Source organism: Thalia democratica, chromosome 1 (genome assembly GCF_965202585.1).
Source record: "Thalia democratica chromosome 1, ktThaDemo2.hap1.1, whole genome shotgun sequence".
Lineage (NCBI taxonomy): Eukaryota > Metazoa > Chordata > Thaliacea > Salpida > Salpidae > Thalia > Thalia democratica.
In genome coordinates this window covers 69,392,629-69,408,097 of record NC_139165.1, presented here as the reverse complement: position 1 = coordinate 69,408,097, position 15,469 = coordinate 69,392,629, and the positions used below count along the sequence as shown (strand labels likewise).

Genomic DNA, 15,469 nt, shown 5'->3' with positions numbered 1-15,469 from the left:
CAACATTAAAAAATACTTTAAATGAAAAAAAATTAAATGATACGAATTTTTTTTAATCTTTATGGTATATTTTTCTTACATATTAAAATTTTGTTACTTTCATGTAAAAATAGTTTAAAACTCTAGGCTTTTTTAGATTTTTTTTCGCCAAAATTGTCAAGTTTCAGACTTTTTCGCAATCCTATTTTGTTTAAAATTTAGATATGTATTTAGCTCCTTTAAATAATTCAATGTATAAAAGCATAGGTTATAAGTATGTAAGTCTTAAAATACATAATTAACATTTAAAAAAAACATAGTGCACTGAAATTTAGCCTAAAATCTAAATCTTGCCTTTTTACAAACTCAAAAATTTAAAGAATCATATTTTAAGCAAAGCAACAAAACAATCAAGACTATCTACTTTAAATGTCAAAAAAATTAACTTTGTTAACTACTAAAAACTATTTTTTAACTTTGGTAAAAAATTCTTACAACGAATTGAACTGTATTTTTTAAGTTGTTTAATTACTGAACAAAAACATTCACAATAAACATTACCACAGAAATATTATTTGTTTATTGTTGGAACAATAAGAGATAACACAAAAAAATTGTTTACAAATTAAAATGAAAGACGAAGATTCAACATGGAGTCCAGAAATTTTCTTGTCTGTTTAATAATATTTAAGCGTTATTCACAAAAAAAGTTTTCAGAATACCTATACCTTCATTTATTCAATTATAACTTAAATCTAATTGCAATTATTGGAAAAATATAGAAGTTTTTATAAGGTATTTCAAAAAAATATTTACATTTTCGTTCTTTATGTTTCTTTAATCATTCTTAGTACACGTAGGAAAACCGTGAACTATTTTTATGCACCATTTTATTTAAAATATTAAAGTCATTTAAAAGAGTATACTTTCCCAATTCTAACTATTATTAACACAACTAAAATATTAACAAAAGATCTCTAACAAATAAGCTTGTTGAAGTTAACAAATAAAAAGACTCTAGTTATGGCTATAAAAAGTAGTATTTATATATTACTTTTATTGAATACTTATACTAGTGCTATTTAGTAAATATATCTCAACAAATTACAAATAATATAAACGACAATAAATGTTTAAAAAAAATAAAATACTAAAAAAATTACATGAAAGACTAGATTTTTTTTGATTTTAAAGAGTTGACTTAAACCATTAATAATAGAAAATTAAAACTTAAGTATAACGATTTACAAAAAATATTTTTAATGTACTTTTTAATAGAATTAAAAGACAGTTTTCTTACATAGAAATTAAAAGTTTTCTTTAAACTAAACTTTGTTTAATTTGCTTTTAAATAATTAGTTCAGATACAAAAAATAATAAAAAGGAGCAAACAAACTTGCAATTTTACTCTTCAGCGTCATCTTCCTGCCAAGAGGCCTTGACTGAGTGAAACACTCCGTGTTCCTTCATCTGGTGAAACAATGCTTCCGGGTCCAGGTCTCTGTAGTAATCGTAAACCTTCTTCTTGGGGCGTTCGTGGAAGAACCACTGAAATTATTTAATTAAATTTCATGTAAATAATTAAAATTATTATTAATATTCTTTAACCTTAATGTTATCAAAATTTATTTTCAAATTATAAAACTATCCAAAGATTCTAGATACCAAAAAGTTTAGACCCAATATGAACTTCACCAGGATTCTTACGTTAATTTATGCAATTTTAGACTGACATGCCTCAATTTATATTTATACCGACATTTTTGTATCTCTTGTTGGGCTTATAATCAGATGAAACGGTGTAACCTGTTAGTTGATTTATAAAACCTATTAATAATAAAAGTTTTTGCTACATTTTTCTTTCTTATGGTTCATTTTTTTATTTCTTGTATTTCAAAATACTTGATTGGATATGGCCCCCGGATAATATCTTAAGAAGTTGAACTGTCTTTAATCTACTACTTAACTTTTTATCATTTTAATTTTTGAGTGCTAGCTCACTCAATCATATGTCACTTTAATTACTTTAACTACAACAAAACCAATACACTAGCTTTATAATATTCTCCTCTTGTTGATAAATATACTCAACACTTTGCAAATAATTCTAGAACGCAGGAATAGTACATTTGAGGTAAGCAAAGTTATACTAATACTAAAACTTTATCGTAATTAAGTCTGCACAAAAAGAAAAATTCATTAAATGTATCTTTTAGAAATATTATCTTATCACTCCTTTTATTAGTCACTAGAAACATTTTTCTAATTACAACGACGAAATATTTTCACAAATAAAAAACCTACTAAAAAAAAAATCCTACAACATTAAAAAATCAAGAAATGTTCAAGTATTTTAACTGAAAATTTGTTAACATTTCCAAAAAAATTGTTTAAGCTAATTAGGCCTGATGCAAATGAATTCTACTTAAAATAACAGAAAACATAACATTAGGTGGTAAATAACAATAGCAAGATAGTTTATGTGATAATTATAAAAATATATTTTAATAAACCAAAACACAAAGCATAAGATAAACTTCTTACAATTGTATAAACTTTAGAGTTTAAATTATAAAAACAAAATCTTTGAGAATTTTTATTTACTTATGTATTATTATAGCCACTTATAGCTATCAAATACATTAGTATTCTTCCTGGTGTGCACCAATGCATACAAAAATTTTTTAAGGGTGCATGAGAATTTTAGGGTGCACAAAAATCATGTAAATATGCATGAAATTCATTTTGAAACATACACTAGATATTCTGGAGTTTAGAATGAAAAGTAAAAAAACAAGGTTCTAGATCTAGGTAAATTTGAGAAAGTTTTGAAACTTAAACTAAATATTACAGTTATTTTTTAATACTTACACTATATTTTATGGTAAAAAATTTAAAATTTACACTAGATAATTTCCTTAACTTTTTTCATAAGGCCCCCTTTAAAGAAATTAAAAATGCTATTGCTCCCTCCAACAAGATTTCTGGAAAAAACTACCCTTAAATACGCCTAGGACCTTTTTTTTGCTAATCATCATCAAGAACCTCTAGAGCAGTGGTCGGCACGGTGTACACTGGTGCACACTAGTGTACACGAAATTTATTTTGGGGTGCACGAAACTTTTAGGGTACACGAAAGTCATTTAGGGGTGCACAGAATTTTGAGATTACATTATTATATTTATTTAGTTTAAGCGACATACTTAAATATTTAAGTTAAATCTAGCCCTGGTGTTTAGTTTAGCTTTTAATTTATTGGCCATTTTACTCTCATGATCTATTTTGGTATTGAAAATCACATAACATTCTTTATATCAACATTGAGGAAGCAGTTTGCATCTGAAAGAATAGAGAGAAAACTCGAAGATCTTGTGAAATCAGTTGGCTGATGTGGAGGAAGCTTTCATCCAGCTAAGATCATGAATATATTAAAAGGTTAGTATTTTTCTTTTTACTTACAGTATTAGTAGATTACAGTATTTTGCTTAGTGAAGAAAGTTTCTTTTATAAATTATTAATACTACCTACTTTAAAAACTAAACAATAATTCCTTTAAAAATATTCACATGATAATTATAATATTTTTATACTTAAAGGAAAATTAAAGAATTTATGTTCAATAAAAATACTTAAAAAAGATAAAAACAGTTAAAGTATATTAAAAAAAATTTCTAAATAGATTCATAAAAGTAGTAATGAACAAGTTTTAAGTAACAGATTTAAGTTTTGAATAACACAAGTTAAGTAAATATCATACCTTTGAATTTATTTTATTAATTAATTAACCTATCCATAATTGAATAGTACATATAAAGTTTAAAAGAAAATATAGGCTAAATTGACATTGAGTTGCCACACACTGAGGATAGTTTAAATTTTATAAAAGTTTTTGAAAATCTCAAGATGGCTAGAACTTTTCTTTTTTTTTCTTAAACTCAGGCTAGCTAGGTATGCTTTTTATTAAACTACTTGTTACTTAATTTATTGACTTTAAAAGTTAAAAAATTTATTCTCTTAATTATTTTATTTACTAGCTATTTTGATCTGTTGGTTTAACAAAATATGTTGTATTTGTTGTATGATTCAAGGTTGCCACACACTCAGCCTAAATGTTTTTTTTTATTAGAAATAAAGTCTTATTAAGCATGTTATTTTTCTTGCAAAAGTTAGTCTAGTTTTGGACTTGTGTAGAATCTTTGAATGTATGTATGATTTTTATTTTTGAAATATAAAAAATTTATTTAGTCATTTATCAAAATATTAATTTAAGTATACTGCTACTTTTGAGCTTTGGTTTTCTCTTTTCTTTATTAAACTAAAAATGACCAAGGCTAGTTTTATTGTAACTATTACAGAGTCCTACACTTAGTGCAACTCAGGACAGTATAAATATTTTACAATTCTCAGGATAATTTGTTTTTTGAATCTTGTTCCAATATTTTCTATTTCATTAAATGAAATTTCTTTGTTGTAGTTTCAATTTTTTTTTTTAATTCCAATTTTGATGAATAACCTGAGTTGTTTTTTAAACTTTATTTATATTGAATATTTATATATGATGTTTTATAAAAATTTCAAAGTTTAAGAGTCAGGATAATTTTTTAACTCAAAGAGTAACAACAGTGCTAATACTTGATCTTAAATTTATGAATTATACTAAGCAGTAATTTAATAATTTTGTTAGAAGAGTTATAGTATGTGTTTTTAAGATGTAAATCTTTCTTTATGCCTACCAAAAATTTAAAAAAAGACTAAACAATTTTGTTTAGAATTTAAAAATAACTTATAGTTTTATATTAAAAACCAAAAATTTATTATTTGTGAAATGTTAAGCTATTTTTTTTTCTGTTTTAGTTGTGCTTATTTGAAAATAGTTTTTTTTTTAATGTTTTAAAATGATGTACAGTTCCTCAGTTGTTTTACTTAATTTGAATATTTTGAAAGAAAACTTACTGTTAATTGATATCTTTTTCAGTATTTTTATTATGTAAATGCAAAAATATAGACAGTTTAAAGGTATTATGATACTTTATCAAAACTCAGACTAGTAAGGATTTAAAAAAATACCCATTTTAGGTTAGAATGCTTTTCCTGAGCTTGAGCTTGGTTTTGATTTTTGATTAACAACCCTTTTTACCTTAAAACTATAGTTTAAAAATGTATGTTTGTTATAAATTTGATATTTCATGTTATCAAAAAGTTTGCCACACAATCAGAATAATCCTGGATGATTTAAAAATTTTGAAAATCTCAGTATGACATAAGATAACTTAGAAAATTTTGAATTTGTTTTTTAAACCCAGGCTGACTCAAGATAGTTTTTTTTATCTCAGTATAGTTTTAAGATTTCAGGCATTTTTTTCCTACATTTTGAATGAGATATAGTTAATATAGTCCCATTAAATTATTTTGTAACTTTTAGTATTTTTTGCTGAAGATATATGTTTTTCTTGCCTTTGAAAATAAAAAAATGAAAAAAACTTAGATGACTACAGTTCAGTTTAAAGTCATTCAGGACAGTCTTGATCTGTCAAATCAGTTTTAACCCAAAGGATTACAATCCTGTCAAGCTTATTCAACAGTATCTACTTTAAATGTTTGACATAATAAAAAATGTTTTTTGTTTCAAAGAGAAGCAACTCTGGTCTTAATATAATTAAATTCTTTACTTAGCGAATTATTGATTGTCTTTTTGAGTTTTTTCTTGCATTTTACAACTTTTACTTACTATAACTCTGAATTTAAATATAACTCTTATTAAACTAAGCTAAAAAAAATATAACACAAAAATAATTTTAAATATTTACAGTAAGGTATCAAATTTACTGTATAATACTTATCTTAAACCAAATGTTTTACTTGAGATGATTATTTATATTCTTTATAGATATAAAAAGTTTTGTAAGTTAAATCAGCACAATTTTTTTAAAGCTATAAAGTTTTTTTTTAATAATGATTAAACTAGATTAGAAGTCAGTAATGACATTAGTTTTTTGATAAAATTTTCACACACTCAAACTACTTTGGATAACTCTTATGCTATTTTAAAGGTTGGAAAACTTTGGCAAAGTAACTTTTTAAAAGATACTTATGCTGAGACATTATACCTCAATTGAAGAACTTACTTGACAAGTTAAACCACAACCCAGTAGCAGTTCCAATAAACAGCTCATTATGGTAAGATAGTTTTAGAATAATAGGTCTCTTGGTATTTTAGTCTCTTATATTACACTAAAAAAAATTAAAAGTCAATTCTACTAATATTGATTAAAGTGTAAAATTTTACAAAAATGATTTATTCATTTTTATAGGTGCTTAATAACTCTTGAGAAAAATCTAATTATTAATATGTAAATTTAATTAATTTTCATTAATTTACTTGTTTTTTTTTGAAATCATAAACATTTTATTTAGTTTAAAAAATTACTTGTTTTTATTAGTAACAGCTTTGTTTTGCTTTTTTTTTGAACATTGTAATTTTATTTTCTTAATGTTATAGCTCATTTTTATTCTTACTTATTTTAATAAGTTGAATAGTAGAGTCCAAATTCTTAAACATACTTTTTAAAATTTAAATATTTATAATTTTTTTTTTAAGACATGTAAAAGATTAAATTATTGATAAATTTTAAACTTAAAAACATTTCATGTTAAAACTTTACCTTTTAACGTAAAGTTCAATATAGATTTTATGTGTGTATGATGTTAGATACTATTATATAATTTTTTTTTATTGATATTTTTGTTCATAAAAAATAGTTGATGTTTTAAATTTTAATAGTCTCATTTTAAAAAGTTTGTTTTAGAGTTTGATTTTAACTGTTAAGTTTTTTTATAATTTTTTAGCTCATTAATCATTATAAATTTGATTAAAGTTGGGTATGCAACTCGATGACCGAGAGGTCTTTTTGTGTATCCAGGTCCTTCATCCAAAAATAATTTTTGAGCAATTTTTTTAATAAACCTCATTAAGACCTGAATTATTACTAAGCATTAACTTTAAAACCTTAATTTTAGGTTTGATCAGATTCGTGCAAGCAACAAGACCAACACATACAGTTCCAGATCAACAAAACGGATTTAGCTAGGATAATATTTTCATGTCTTTTTTGTCGTTACTTTTTGGTGTAATTTTTGTTTCCTTAATTTTTTTTGTGGCAATACATCTGTTAAACACATATAGTAATCGATTATTAAAAAATCATTAAGTAGAGTTAACTAAATAATTAAATTTACCATGCAATAAAAAGTACCAAGACTGCTGATTGTTAATTGGGATTGTGGCAATGTATTAAATTAATCTAGTTAGTATTTTAGACCTGGGTGATACAAGTAAAATATTGTTGTAAAAATTAGATCACCGATATAAGTTTATTAAAATGGATAGGGTAAAGTGAACAATTTTAAGTTATCTTGTAAAAACTAATTGGGTGTTCCCGAATTATTAGTAAAAAAATCGATTTAAAGTATTTACATATTCTTCAACACTAGCGGCGCTAAAAAATGGAAATTGGGGTGCACCAAATTTTAATTTTGTGATTTAGGGTTCACGGATTCAAATTGGCGTGCCGACCACTGCTCTAGAGTAAGTTTCAAATTATGGCCTTGTGGCTCTTCTTTTACACCTTATAGCTCTATAAATTTCTGAAATTTTCCTATTTTATCTAGTATAAATTTTAAAACTACCCTTAAATACACCTAAGATCTATATTTTTGCTCTTCATCATCATCTCCAGAATTTCTAGCCTAATTTTTAAATTATGGCCCCCCTGTGGCTCCTTTTCAGCTTATAGCCCTCTAAATTTCTTAAATGGTCCCTGAGGGGGTCATATGGTCCACTTTTGGAAACCGTGCACTGAGGAGTTGAGAAATTTATGCAAGATATTTAAAAAATATATATATATATAACTATAAATACACACTATTTTTATGGGGAGTTTTATGCTTGGGGTGCACATAATTGTTTTAATCTAGTTTAGTGTGCACAGATTTCAACCACCATGAAGAACAGTAAAACAAATACTAGACACTAAATCTATAATTCTGTGCAACGTTTGGTAATCACAATTTTGTACAATGACAAAACTATTAAGTGCAAGTTATTAAGCATAAGAAAAACAAAATCAGTAGTTTAATTAACATTTCTAATTTAAAATTAAATTTATATGATACTCATTTAATTTAAAAAAACTAACAAAGGCTCCAGCCCAGACACCGCACAACATTACAAGATAAGGTGCAGATTGAGCTTTAAAGCTGTTCAAGGCAATGTTCCTCATTAATGGTGGTGGTGGAAGGGGACCTTTTGCCAAAGGTGCATAATTTACCTTGGTTGGCACAGCACTCAACAGTCTTGAACTTAATTTCATTTTTACTGGCCTGAAAATTGTAAAAGGTAATGAGGGTTGCTTTAAAAGAAATAAAATTACAGTCTTAGCTATTCTTTTAAATTCTTTAATTTTAATTATCAATTTATCAGGGTTGCCAATGTTCTTTTTTTAATTTCTTCCAGGATTTCTGAACTTCTTCCAAGTTTTAAAAAAACAAGTTTTACAGTCCATTTTTAGTTTGCCAAAACTGCCAAAACTTAAATAGTATAATAACAATGAAAAGATACTGTAAACTTACTTTAAATGTTATTTTAATAAAAAAATTGGATCTTTTTGATAGATTTTTGTATCTAATCGAAAATTTGTTACTCTACATGTAAAATTAGCTTAAAATTCAAGTTTTTATATTGATTTTAGTTTGAGGTTTGTTTTCAAAATTTATCAAATTTCAGGTTTTTTGAGGGTTTTTTTTTTTGCTTTATTTATCAATTTCCAGTACTTTCCAGGTTTTTGGCAATCCTGCCTAATTTATTCATGAAGCTTTGAAAATACAAAATTTACAATAAAAAACCATTTATATTTCAAAACCATAAGTAATAGTGCTTTTTATGATGCTTTATAAAAAGTTTTAGTTTTAAATAAATCATAGCGTTTTATGAATTTACAAAATTTCATCTTTTCAACACTCAAATAACCAAAATGTTATTCTACAAAACTTTTATTATAATTAAAGTCTCACCTAGTAAAACTATTTAGTTATAAATCAAATAAAAAAAAAAACATTTAAAACAAAAAAATTTAAGAAATTATAAACCATAGACAAAACAACAAACTAAAATCTTTTATATTATGAACAAAAACATTTTAAAAAATTTTTTAAATTAAAAAAAAAGTCAACTTAATGTTTAAAATTTACTTAATGTTTAAAAACCAAGTTATATAAACTCAAATATTAGGCCAAATTGTTATATAGCTTTTATAAAATTAATATGCAAAATAAATCTTGATTTAACAAAAAAGACTTGTTGAAAAATACCAAAACAAAAAAACTAAATAAAGGTATAAACAATAAAAGTGCCTTTTGAGCTCTAGCTATTTGGGCAATTTTTAGTATAGCAAATAAAATGTTTATGTATTTAAGTTATTAGAACAAAATTACATGCAAAAATTTGCAGGAATATTGGGCTAGTGTAAAATTGTATACTAACGACTGTTTCTACTGAATAAATTCAGAAATGATACTAAAATCTAAATAAGCTTATCTATGTTATTATAACATAATTATCTTATGGTACAATTCAGAATTAAATGAGAATGATATAGGGTTTAAAGTTTTGAGATAGCTTAAGGTTATTATAAGAGACTTCATCATTTACAATAAAAACATACATCAGAAGTACAAGTATCACTATTATAGTTACAAACATAAACTAAATCATCATCTAAGTTTGGTAATTTTTTGTAGTATTCATACATTTCATGTGAAAAGGTAGCAAATAAATCATACCTCTTGATCAAGTTATACCTCCTGTCAGCTCTAGCAATCTCTAATTTTCATAGTTGCATGTACTGCAGATGCTATACAGGCTCTAAATTTATCCTATATGGTGAAGAAAGATCCAGTTAACGTTATAGTTGATGTTCTTACAAAAAAAAGAAAAATATTTTGTTTAGTGCCATTTTCTCAGTGCCATTTTCCTTTTAAACTATAAGGCTATTGTCGCTGTACAATCTACTAAAAAGTATTATCAGAGGCTCAATTTAATTTATTATTTATTTTGCTGACAATTTAGTGGCTGTATAAATGACATTTGGCACTTATCTAAGGGGACTAGATGTTAGTTCAGTGGTTACAGGTTGATATATTAGTAGTTTTGTTTGTTTTTTCTTGGGTTTATCAATATCATATGCAACCTTGAGAAAAAGAAGATAGCAAGAACTGAATATATGCAATATTGATAAAATGGAAAAAGCTAGAGCTCACAAGAGATATAACTTCAAGAATAAGTATGAATTATTTGCTACCTGTTCACAATTAAAAACATTTACTTGGTAACACTCAAGAACTCATAACTAAAACAACACTGATTTAAATCTGAAATTTAAAACGAAGATTTAAATCTGAAACATTTTCATTTTAACTTCTCCTGAAGTATAACTACATCATAATTATAAAACCTACTTGAAAATTATTTTTTTATTCTTTAGTTTAACCAATCAAAACATTCTTTATATACAAATTTATACTAACGCAATTTTTATCCATTTTTACATGTAAGTTAGTTTTAAAAATTTTAATACTAAGTAAAATTAAGAGCATAGGGGGGTAAACACCCTGTTTTGTTTTTTGATCTTATCTTATATAGTTTTTACTAAGCTACAAGTTGTATTTTACAGATTAAAAGATTCAAAATAACTTTTGAGATATAGCCGGTCAAAGTTGGAGGCAACAACAGGATCCTTATGGGAGACGCAAACTAAACGGCAAAAATAGACTATTTCTCTAAAAATCTATCTTCTCCTACGTTTTTTGAGATAACTACCTCAAATTTTTAGGAAATGTTCCTTGATATATTTAAAAAATTCTGTTCCGACAGAATTTTTAAATTTTGCAAGGAACATTTCCTGAAAATTTGAGGTAGTTATCTCAAAAAAATGTAGGAGGAGATAGATTTTTAGTGATTTCTAGCTATTTGTCGTTTTATTTTGTGTCTCCCATAAGGATCCTCTTGTTGATCTGACTTTGACCGGCTATATCTGAAAAAATTATTTTGAATTTTTTAAATATGTAAAAAGCAACTTGTAGCTTAGTAAAAACTTTATAAAATAAGATCAAAAACTAAAAAAGGGTATTTACCCCCCCCCCTTATGCCCTTAATAGCTCAAATAAGTATTGTTTGAATAGCCAAAGCTTAACATTTAGTCATTATATATTGCTTTTTCTTCAACTTAGATTTATTGTTTTAACTATTCAACAAGCAATTTTAAAGTTTAATTTTGTTTTGCACGTTGATTTTATAACTAATAAGACATCTAAGGGTAAACATTCAGTTTATATAACTTAAATTAAAAATATAAAAACAAGTTGACTTAACATACTTGTTTCAATTTGTTTTAGTATATATAAAAACATTATTTTAGTCTCTTGTTTTGTTTTATAATTTCTTCTACTAATTTTGAATTATAATCAATAGTATTAATTGACACAAATCTAAGTTATAACTAAAGAGCCCTACTGGACTGTATTGTAACTAAAATCAAACTTTTAAAAAAAATTAAACTTTATCCTTTTGTGTCCACATAAGTTGAGAACTTCTATTATTAAATTTAGGACTTAAAGTAAAATAATATATCAAAATCATAATAAGATAATACAGCTTGTTAACAAAAAATATTTGATGGCTACTTTTCTAAATACACTTTTTCTAAAACAGAATTGCAATCAGCTAAAACAAAAAAAATATTAAAGAAATATGCTTAAATAAATAATCTGACACTTGCATTAATTAGGGCTGCAACTCTTTAGGGCAAAAAGTCAGCTTGAGTGACCAAAAACTAGCTTGTGTGACATCAAGCTAGCCTGAAAAAAGGTAAATAGTTATTAAGTTAACAAAGTGAACTACACTCTAATGATATAAAAATCACTATTTTTAGCAGGTTGTCAGTAGCAATTGACACTTCTGCAAGGAAATACTTCAAAACAAGTATAAACTATTATCACAGAAATAGTTTTGAAACTTTTTTTAAGTAAAAACTTTTCTTAACTTAAATTTAATTTAAGGTCTCCTGCTTCCAAATACCATTGTACAATTCTAAAGACCCTATTTCACCCATAAATGTCAGTTTTTTGTTCCAAGACAATTCTTATTCAATGTGGTTTGCAGAATAACTTTTTATAGGTTAAATTGGTTTATTATGTTTATAAACAAGATAAAGAAAAGTAACTATTGATGAACTTTCTTAAAAAAAGTTATTAAAAAAAGTTTACTTTTAAATGAAGTTATATTAAGTTCGTATCTATATTTTATTAACAGCACAAATGAGTAAATAATTTTTATATTTATAAATTTATCACATAAACAATTAAGCTACAAATTGCTTTTAACCATTTAAAAAAAATTTAAGAAATTTTTGAGATACAAACAAAGTTTAAAAGCTTTATAAGTTCATTAGGGAAAGTGCAGAATAAAAGGATTTAAAAAGACTATTATATTCACCAAAAATTTATCTTCTCCTTTAACTATTGTGTTTTTTTTCTAGTTTACAAAAGTCTGTTGGAAATAGATTTTCAAGTTTTACATAGTTTCAGAAAAAAATAATTACTTTTTTATTTATTAAAGTAACTATTCCAAAAGATATGTTAAGCGTTTCAATGATCACTTCCAGAAGATTTGAGGTTTTTTACTCAAAAAATAAAAAGAAAATACTTTATGGTGAACTTTTAGAGTTTCAAAAAAAATTACCATAAAAATGTGGTTATTGGTTTCTTTTAATTTTTTGAATCAAAATTACTACATATCAATAGTTAGTCAAAGTTCTTAAATTATATAAAAACTGATTTATAGTTCATTCTTTAAACTTTTATTAAAAACCCAATGTTAATTTTGTAAAATATTCATTGTGCCCTCAATTAAAAATAAGTTCATTCATAATAACATTTATTTTATCCTTGGTCAGAAATGAAACACTACAAATACCCTGAAAGCTATAAATATACTTGGTACTTTAGTTGACTAAAAAAAGTAAACAAAAATGTTTAAAGTGTTTTTCATATATTACTAAAAGTATAAACATAACTTAATTTCATTGTATTAAAGTACAATGTTGCTTTTTAAATTTATAAGCTATTGAATCTTCAAGTCTTTAAGTATTTATGGGCATAAGGATGTTTGGCTTTTTTTTTTACACGTTGATCTTATTCTTTAATAGATAAAAGTTCACACCTAAGCTAAAAGTTTCTTTACACCAGTTTTATAATGAAAACTATTTTTCAAGATATGATGGGACAAAGTCGGAGAGATAAATAAGATCATTATGGAAGTTAATAGGGCAAAAACGACAATTTCATTTCCTACAGTTAAGCAATTTTTTTTAAACTTTCTTAGTTTAGTCTTAACTAAACAATAAACAATGGTTTTGTAGGAATTTTTGAAATTTTGAGTAAAATATTTTTCTATGAAAAAATTAAATGTATATTGATGTTTTTTTTTTTGGTCTTTTTTTTTCAAATTGTTACAATAGAACTTTTTATTTTCTTGCAAGTAACATATTTTGAAAATTAAAGGTTTGTAGCTTGGAAAATAAATAAGAATATAAATTTTAAATTTCAGAGTATATTAGGGCTGCGACTTCTTAAGTGAAAAAAATTGTTCTGAGTGACCTTTAACTATCCTAAGTTACCACAAGTTTTTTTCAAATTCTTTTTGAAAATCTAATAAACAATAAGCTCTTTAACTAAATTGGTTATAAAATAACAAAATTTTGCAACTAAATCAACAAAATCTCATTTGGAGCCTATAAAAAACTGTCCTGTTATTTAAAAATATATATAACTATTCATAGAAGAGTTATGTTTCGTTCTGAAGATATGTGTTAAATATTGAAACTGGTTAAACAATTCAAAAACTAGTTGTTTTATATATTATAAACATAACTATTTATAGTTTTTTATAAAAAAACAAAACTATCCTGAGTCAGCCTGAGTTAAAAAAAAAATTAAAAATATCTGAGTTATCCTAAGTGTTCTGAGAGTGTGGCTATCCAGGTTTGTGTCTATTCTAATGGCTTAGGCTAGCACATGTGTCTTCTTTATAAAGCTGCAATCTAATCTATCTAAGCAATATTTTTAATCTGTCCTAAGGACTTTTTTTTTATGTGAAAAAAAAACTTTTGGGAGTAATTACCTAGCATGATGTTGCACCTATATTGAGCTGAAATTATATATTTAGCCTTATGTTTGGTTTATATTTGTCATCTTTTTTAACTAGAATTTCGTATCAAAAATCTGTGTTCAAGGTTCCCACTAAAATTTCAAAAAAATATTATAGGAAAATTACTAAAAACAATGAACTTTAAATGTAACAAATATATTTTTAATGTAAATAAAGTAAAATATGTAACCGTTTATAAGCACAGTCTTAATAAGAAGTTTACAAAAGTTTGAGGGTTTTTTAGCTCTAATTTTAGTTAAATAAGCAAACTTTGTATAAATTTTATTTTATATAAAAAAGAAAAAATGTTATCCTCTATGTGCAGGGTTGCCACTAGTTTTTTCAAAAAAAATTTCCAGATTTTTAAAAGTACACATTTTTAAGTCTACTTTTAGTTTAAAGTTAAGTTTAAGGTAAGAAACCGTGTTAAATAGTATAAAAACATTGAAAAGATACTATAAAGCTACTTTTAAAATGTTTTTTAATAAAAAAATTTTTATATGATGACAATTATTTTTATTTATATGATGATTTTTATAGTCAAATCAAAATTTTACTACTGAAAATATGAAAATTTTTTAAATTCAAGGTTTTTTTGCCTAAATTGTGAAATTCAAGGTTTTTCCAGGATTCCAGGTAAAGTGGCAACTCTGTAGTTTGCGCTTCCGTTAAGGATCCTATTGCTGCCTCAGACTTTGACCGACTATATCTCAAAAAATATTTTGAACTTTTATAATCTGTAAAAAGCATCTTGTAGCTTAGTAAAAGCTTTATAAAATAAGATCAAACTTTGAAAAAAGTGTTTTACCCCCCTCCACAATGCCCTTAAATATCTTGTATCATATTTTGTTAATGTATAATACTTAAGTCAGATATTTTAACAAATTTACAACCTAAAAAAGTGAAAAAAGTACAAACAATGTTGTCATACTTTAAATTTTCATTTTGTATACACACTACATTAAAGTATTGTAAATTCTTACAACAATGGTGAAATCAAACATTTCAATTTGAATAACTTGATAAAAAGTTCTGTTTGATTAAGATTTTATGATTTAACTGAGGATCTTGTTTGAATTATTTCAAAGGTTGAAACATTGTTTTTACAATAAAGTTTAAAAATTTGAAGTGATAGTATTCTCCTTATTAAGTCAAGAACATTTATTGTAATCTCTGAAGTAAAAAGTACACATATTTTATCAAAGTTGTTAAATGAACTAGTATTATAAA

The 15,469-nt window shown here is 24.8% G+C and overlaps 1 protein-coding gene and 1 long non-coding RNA gene across 2 annotated transcripts; one reads left to right on the top strand and one right to left on the bottom strand.

Annotated features, from left to right (window-relative positions):
• Positions 1-536: 536 nt before the first annotated feature.
• LOC145843829 (cytochrome c oxidase subunit 6C-2-like) lies at positions 537-8,384 on the bottom strand. The gene is made up of 3 exons (XM_082951070.1): positions 8,175-8,384; positions 1,376-1,527; positions 537-652 (listed from the first exon to the last, which is right to left on the bottom strand). Exons 1-2 carry the CDS (start codon positions 8,346-8,348, stop codon positions 1,384-1,386), a joined length of 318 nt encoding a protein of 105 aa, XP_082807196.1. The 5' UTR covers positions 8,349-8,384; the 3' UTR covers positions 537-652; positions 1,376-1,383.
• On the top strand, positions 3,279-7,105 carry LOC145849154 (uncharacterized). The gene is made up of 3 exons (XR_014372328.1): positions 3,279-3,414; positions 6,030-6,156; positions 6,997-7,105. It is a non-coding gene; the product is annotated as an uncharacterized LOC145849154 (long non-coding RNA).
• Positions 8,385-15,469: the final 7,085 nt, after the last annotated feature.